This window comes from Clupea harengus, chromosome 23, assembly GCF_900700415.2.
Source record: "Clupea harengus chromosome 23, Ch_v2.0.2, whole genome shotgun sequence".
NCBI classification, from domain to species: Eukaryota; Metazoa; Chordata; class Actinopteri; order Clupeiformes; family Clupeidae; genus Clupea; species Clupea harengus.
The window spans coordinates 12,117,939-12,124,845 of NC_045174.1; the positions used below are offsets into that span (position 1 = coordinate 12,117,939).

The 6,907-nt window shown below is 40.1% G+C and overlaps 1 protein-coding gene across 1 annotated transcript; it reads left to right on the plus strand.

The window, feature by feature from the left end:
• Positions 1 to 1,262: 1,262 nt before the first annotated feature.
• On the plus strand, positions 1,263 to 6,390 carry LOC116218793 (leukocyte immunoglobulin-like receptor subfamily A member 2). The gene is made up of 3 exons (XM_031561556.1): positions 1,263 to 1,347; positions 2,171 to 2,215; positions 6,110 to 6,390. The coding sequence occupies exons 1-3, from the start codon at positions 1,317 to 1,319 to the stop codon at positions 6,388 to 6,390; spliced, it is 357 nt and encodes a 118-aa protein (XP_031417416.1). The 5' UTR covers positions 1,263 to 1,316.
• The last annotated feature ends 517 nt before the right edge of the window (positions 6,391 to 6,907 follow it).

A 6,907-nucleotide genomic window follows, 5' to 3' on the forward strand; every position in this document is an offset into this window, starting at 1 on the left:
TGTTTCCCATTTACAGAGTAAGGACTGTGTTCCACACAAAGAACAGACAGCAAGATAAAATACCTGAGCTGGCTCTAAACATTAACACTGAACTATAACGCCCTAGCACACCGCATGCATTGAGTTTAGTTTTTAAATACCTGCCCTGCCACGCTCTAAAAATGGCCCTCCATCCCCATGACGAGGAGGTAGCACAGGTTACGGTGCCTCTTCAATCACCTGTGGGACGTGAACAAAACGTCAGAGTTAGTCACAGTCAGTTATAATTCAGTCAGACTCTACTCAGAGCATATTTATAGAATATACCACCTCCTCCAGACCTACACTGAAGTTGAAATAAACACTTACAGTGAGTCTTCAATCTAGTAGAACTAGATGGTCTAGGACTACACTGTCGGTGAGAGAGTGATATTTTATGATATTTGCTTTTTTAACCTATCGCCTGTGCCAGTTTTATGTTAACGGATAACGCTCAAACACAGGGCCGGTCTTTCCTACAGGCGACCTAGGGCTGAAACACACCAAACGCGTTTCTAAAAACGTGACGCTAGCACAACCATGGTACGGCGCGCCTTTCGTGTGCGCCTTTTATCCGCCGCGCGTCGCGTCTTTCTATCAATTTTTAGGTGCGCTTAAAAGTTGAAATATTCTCAACTTTTCAGGAGGCGCAAAGCTCATCAATGTCACACTCGGTCCATTTGGTTGCGCACGCAGCCCCGCTTCATAGGCGCCGGGCAAAACCATAGGCAAAACAGCCTGGTGCGCCTGCGGATGTTTTGCCCGCCGCACTTTGCCAAGGTGATTTTGAAGCGTATACGTTTTTAGAAACGCGTTTGGTGTGTTTCAGCCCTGACTTCTGCGTTGGACTGTGATACAGACCCTCTGGCCAACGGGCTCTTTATTTTCCTAGCTATCCTCTCTTCACTCACGACAAATAAGCACTTTAATAAATATTCAGTACACGTTAATTTTTTGTCCTGCCTGGTTTTAATGAACCTTGATTTTTTTGTTGACAAACTCTAAGCGTCTAGCCGAGATTTGTTGCAATGCTTTTACTATGATTCCTTCATGTCTGCACTAAGAACTTCACAATGTGAAGTATTCAGATTGCTGTTTTTTTTTAACTTGTTGTGAGGAAGACCAGCGTGTCAGCCCCTCCTGTGCATGTCAGCCTATTGAATGCTCAATCAAAATGTAAGTCGGTTTTAGTTTCCTGTCACATTGCTCTATGAGCACGACTTGATGTCACAGCCGAATCGCACACTGCAGAAGTGGGGTGATTCGATTCGACCATCAGAGCAGTTACAGGGCACAACATGGCTCGTCATGAAGAACTCTTCATAGCAGGTAAAGGCATTGCTTAATGTCCGTCTGTAATTGCTCACAGAGCAATACATTACTGCAGAAACTTTCAAGAAGTACATTTTGATGAATATTCAGAAAGGAAGTAGTGGGCAGAAGTATGACCTGGGTAACCTTTTAGGTGTGGTTACTCTAAATGTTGAAGTGATATCTAGCAAACTGCCAGGAAGGTCTACTTGACAATGGCATTGTACCATAACACTTTTGCTCAGAGAGGTTACTGATTGTTGACGTTGACGATGTTCATGTCAACTAATGTAAGTGAGAAGGTGAAGTAATGCCTGTGCCTGTACTTGTACTTTGTAATAATGCCTGTACTTGTACTTTGTAATATGGGCTTTAATGTCATCTAATGTAAGGGAGAAGGTTAAGTGTAAATGTCTGTAATTTGTTTGTCATTATAACTTTTCTATTTTCGATGTCTTTGGTATGACCTGTATGTATGTACTGACCCGGAAATCTGTATTAATGAAATTGGTCCCAGTGGTAGCTCCGTAGTTTGCACAGCCTTCAAGGCACCTGGCGGGAGAACGCCACTCAGTAGGTCACATACCATATGTGGTGTTATGCCTCAGAGCTTGTTGAGAAAGGAGATGTGGTCAGAAAAGAGTCAAGCTTGTGGAGAGAAGAGGTGTGAAGAACTGTTGCGGTTGAGATATAAGCAGCTTAAAATGATTCTGTTTTTACACAATTTATTTATTCCATCTAATAGCAGTTGCTAGTGTGAAAAAAAAGATGCAAGCTGAGACAACTTCTTTGTCATGCCATTTATGGATTCAAATGGATAATTCTCTTTTTTTGTGTTTAGTCATTACAGTTCTTGTCTGTTTGGTGCAAGAGTCAAAGGCTGATGGTAAGACTGCATTTTTCAGGATGTGTACACGCATAAGACATGGCAAGGCTTCAACCTTGCGCTGTGAATGAATATACAATTATTGCACATTGTGAATAATGTTTGGATGAGTTGTTTGGTTTTTGCGTCTGCATTTTAAAACACTGACTTTCTTGAAGTAGACACTGTTATTTTAGGAGGCATTAACAAGATATCCTACTCATTCATCTGACCGTCTGCGCCCATTATCAGAACGGCCATCTTGAGTTGTACTCGTTGCCTGGTTTGCTTAATATAATAATCATAATAATAATAATAATAAAACTTTATTTATATAGCACCATTCATGCAAAATAATGCAGCTCAAAGTGCTTTGCAGCAAATACATAATATGCAGAAATAAATTACATGCACATAAAAATAGACATCAAAGAAACATAACTCAGATACAGTGCAAAAAAAAAAAATTATAATTATAATTCAAATTATAAAATTGAATACATAAAATGCATAGCATAAGATAGAAAATAAAACTGCAGAGATATTTTTAATCTAACCCCTTAATATCACAAGTAGAGATTTAAATTAAGTTAAATTAAAAGTATTTATATATATATAGTGCGAAGTGGTAGCTAGTTAAAGGCTAATGTGAAGAGGTACGTTTTTAGTTTTCTTTTAAAGATGTTAAGCGAGCTGGCTTCCCTGATGTCTATAGGCAGTATGTTCCATAGCACTGGGGCGTAATTGACAAATGCTGCGTCCCCGGAAATGTTTCCTTCCATTGAAACTGTCTGGCTAGTCCTATTTACTCACTTGCATTACAATGACTGAGGTGAGACTGTCACATTAGTGTTTATAGTATAAAAGTAGTGCACACAGTGAATAGATTTTGCCATGTCTCTTATGATAATCTCTTTTGACCTGTTTGAAACATTCTGCTAAATGACCGATTAATGTTATAGTCGGGCGGATAACCTGAACAATTGTGCATTTTGTGATAATAGCGTGAAATTGGGTACACATATAGGAATTTGTAATAGCAATAAAGTTACCTATATTGCATATGATTTGGATGATTTCCATATTGAATCATAGATTTTATGATGCACCATTAAAATCAGTAATGTAACATTAGCCCAGAATCTTGTTTTGTTCTCACAAATCAAGACCATTTACTTACAGTTATCAAGTGACATGTTGGTGTCACCTCCAAGTTCAAATTCATCTGAAAGATGTGTTGCAACAAACCTTGTTTTCATATTTGTCATATGCTCTAGGTAGGCTAACAAGTAAATAGATACAATTTAAATCCATATCTAATATATATAAATAGTTAATGTGCTAACGGCAGTTCGAAATGGTAGGTTGCTGTTGATATGAGACTGTACTTGGTAGGAAAATACCACAAACACAGATATCTGCTATCTTTTATTTAGTCATTTAGCAGACACTTTTGTCCAAAGCAACGTACAAGGGAAAGAATAGTCAAGCTACGAGCAATAGAACCTGGTGTAACAATAAATACTACTTTACATAAGAAATATAACAAAATGAAATAAAAAAGAAAAAGAAGTGCAGAAATGTAACTGCTGTAATTGCAAGTTACGGCCTAGTCGAAATGCCAGTTAGGACGGGAAGTGCTCTCTGAAGAGTTGGGTCTTCAAAAGCTTCTTAAAGGGAGAGAGGGACGCCCCTGCTCTAGTAGTGCTAGGTAGTTCATTCCACCAACGTGGAACTACAAATGAGAATAGTCTGGACTGCCGTACTTGCACAGACGGCAGTGCCAAACGACGCCCACTAGAAGAGCGCAGCATCCTGGGTGTAACATTTGCCCTTACAAGAGTATTTAGGTAGGTGGGAGCAGAACCATCAAGCACTCTGTAGGCAAGCATAAGTGACTTGAACTTAATGCGAGCAGCTACAGGCAGCCAGTGGAGGTCAATGAGTAGCGGGGTGACGTGTGCCCTTTTCGGTTGGTTGAACACCAGACGCGCCGCCGCGTTCTGGATCATTTGTAGTGGTTTCACCACACAAGCCGGATACCTAGCAGCCCATGAAATCTGAGGTGGACTTGGACCTGAGAAGCCATGTGCTCTTCCTGTGTTTCATGCATTGACTGGCTGTGACACAGTTTCCCTTAGATAAGGATCTAGTTCTGCAGAAACTTAACAATGTTTATTGATTGATTGATTACTTGTCCCGGAGAATTCTTTATAATTGAAGAATGAGGAAGAGTAGTTGGTTATCTTGTCACCGAGATAAGGATCCAATTCTTTGGTGGCAAAAGTATGACCAACCCTTTCCAGCCCTAAGCAGACTTGCAGAACTTGTGTTTCTTCCTGCTCTTCCTGTGTTTCATGCATTGACTGGCTGTGGCACAGTATCAAGCTTTGCTGGGCATGGGAAAAAGACTGCATGGGCTGTGTGGGCTGTCTTTCCAGAGCTTACAAATGCCCTGTTAGAGCTATGTTCAGCCCCACATGTCATTCCACAGGAGGTAATGGCCACAATAGAAAGGTTTATCATCCTGCTCTATGACTGAACAAGCACATCCACAGAAATAGACCATGCTAGAAGGGAATTATTTGCGAAACGGCACAATGTGCAGTCCTAAAGGAGCATGTTACCAGGGAGGCCATGTGTGGGGTCAGATGCTGGTATCTACACCAGAGCTACCTTCACCCTGTAAATGGGGCTGGTCAAAGACATCTGAGGGTCATTATGAACCATTCTGGACATGCCTACCAGATGCAGGGCAGTCCAGCTATGAACTTGTCTCCTGCAAATGTAAGAAGGGCTGTGTTAAGAAGTGCAAGTGCAAAAAAGCTGCCTTAGACTGTTGACTACTATTTTCATATAGACCTAATTTTGCCTATATTGCCTTATAAAACAGAAGGAAACTTTCTAGTAGGTTTAATGTTAGAGTTACCATCTGAACATGCAACATGAAAAAAGTGTGATCAGCTGCCGTTTTGAAAAATAACAACCATCATAAAATTTGAATGACTTATTTGTGTTATACATGTAGTAACTCCCAATATATGGCAAAAATAACTAACTAGATCAACAATCTTACGTATTAATTAACATATGTCAGAAAATTCAACTTAAAGTTGTTGTCAATGGCGGCCATCTTGAAAAATGGCTCCCACGGCCACCATATTGAAAATTCATGATGGCCCAATATCTAATTTTTTTTTGACTGTCTTTGGCTATATGTGTACCAAATTGCACGCTTTTTCCACAAAGTGCACAATTCTTGTGAACTCTTAAGCTAACCCGCCCCACTACTATGTTGATATGCTATGGCCTCTCTCACACTTCTCACGCTCCGAGGTGCCACCAATTCAAATCCCAGTCACTGTCGATCACTTCAAACGCTCATTATATAGCATAATATTGCTAGAAAACAAGTTTTATTACTATGCTAATATAGAGAGAGGGAGGGAGAGAGAGAGAGTGAGAGCTCTATGGTGGAGCAGTAAAGCATGTCTGTTTTCTGTGGAGAATGCCCCTCCATTAACATATACAATAAAGCCATACATGAAAACTTTTATTACATTTTAACTTTTATCTCCACTAATTCTCCATCCCCGATAACCTTGTAGCTTTTTTGCATCTGCCGTTGTATTAACCCAACATGTAGCACTGGCTGAATCCAGAATCTCAACATACAAATATAAATTACATTAACTTATAATGAGACATAACATATTCATTGTTCTGTGCAAGTGTCAGCTGATTATTCCAAAATGTCCAAAGACACCATAATGGTGTCATCTGCTTTTCAGCCACATTTTCAAAGCTATGACAGCATTATGTTAAAAATGAAATGCATCTAAAAATAGACACACACTGAATTATTGTGACTTCCTGCTATACTAAGTGCTATACTATTCCTTTTATTATTTCAAGGGAATATTCCAAAACCCCAAATAACCCAAACTCCTGTGGGTAGTGTGATATATAGAAATGAGAAAATAACACTTAACTGCAGTGTCCCATGGAATTCCTTGGGGCTTGATTACATCTGGTATAAGGATGCAACTCTCTTCAATTCTAACCAAATCTACACCATTGACTCTGCTGACCCATCACGTAATGGAGAGTACAAGTGCCAAGTTAAAAGAGACAACGATACTTCGGAGCTCAGCGATCCTCTAACTTTATCAGTTGTTGGTAAGGATGTAAAATAATTTGCATACAGACATACATTCATGCATACATGATCTTTAGTCAGCATTTCCAGCTGCCGTTTAATTTTCCCTTTAGAACTACCCCAACCAAACCTGGTTCTTTGGACTAAAGTCTACCCAGCCGAGGTAGTGCATTTGAGCTGTAACATTGAGCCCTCTTCAAGTGACTGGACTTACCAATTGCACAGAAATGGACATAAGATTGGCAGCACTAACTACAGCAGTTTTTCCATGAGTTCTCTCCAAACTGGACTGCACACCTGTGTGGGAGTTCACAAACAGCGGGGTGTGAAGACCAACACTAGCAATGGCGTTGATCTTACTGTCTATGGTGAGTGCAACATTTCCCTTTGTGCACATTACATTACTATGATCAGTCTCACTGACTAAATGCTTTCTTGCTACCAGGGAGTAGTCCGAAACCCTTATTGACACAGGACTCTGCATCTGCCAGTGTGTTGTACACAAAAGAAGAAGTCACCCTTCAGTGCAAGATAACGGACAACTCAGAAGGATG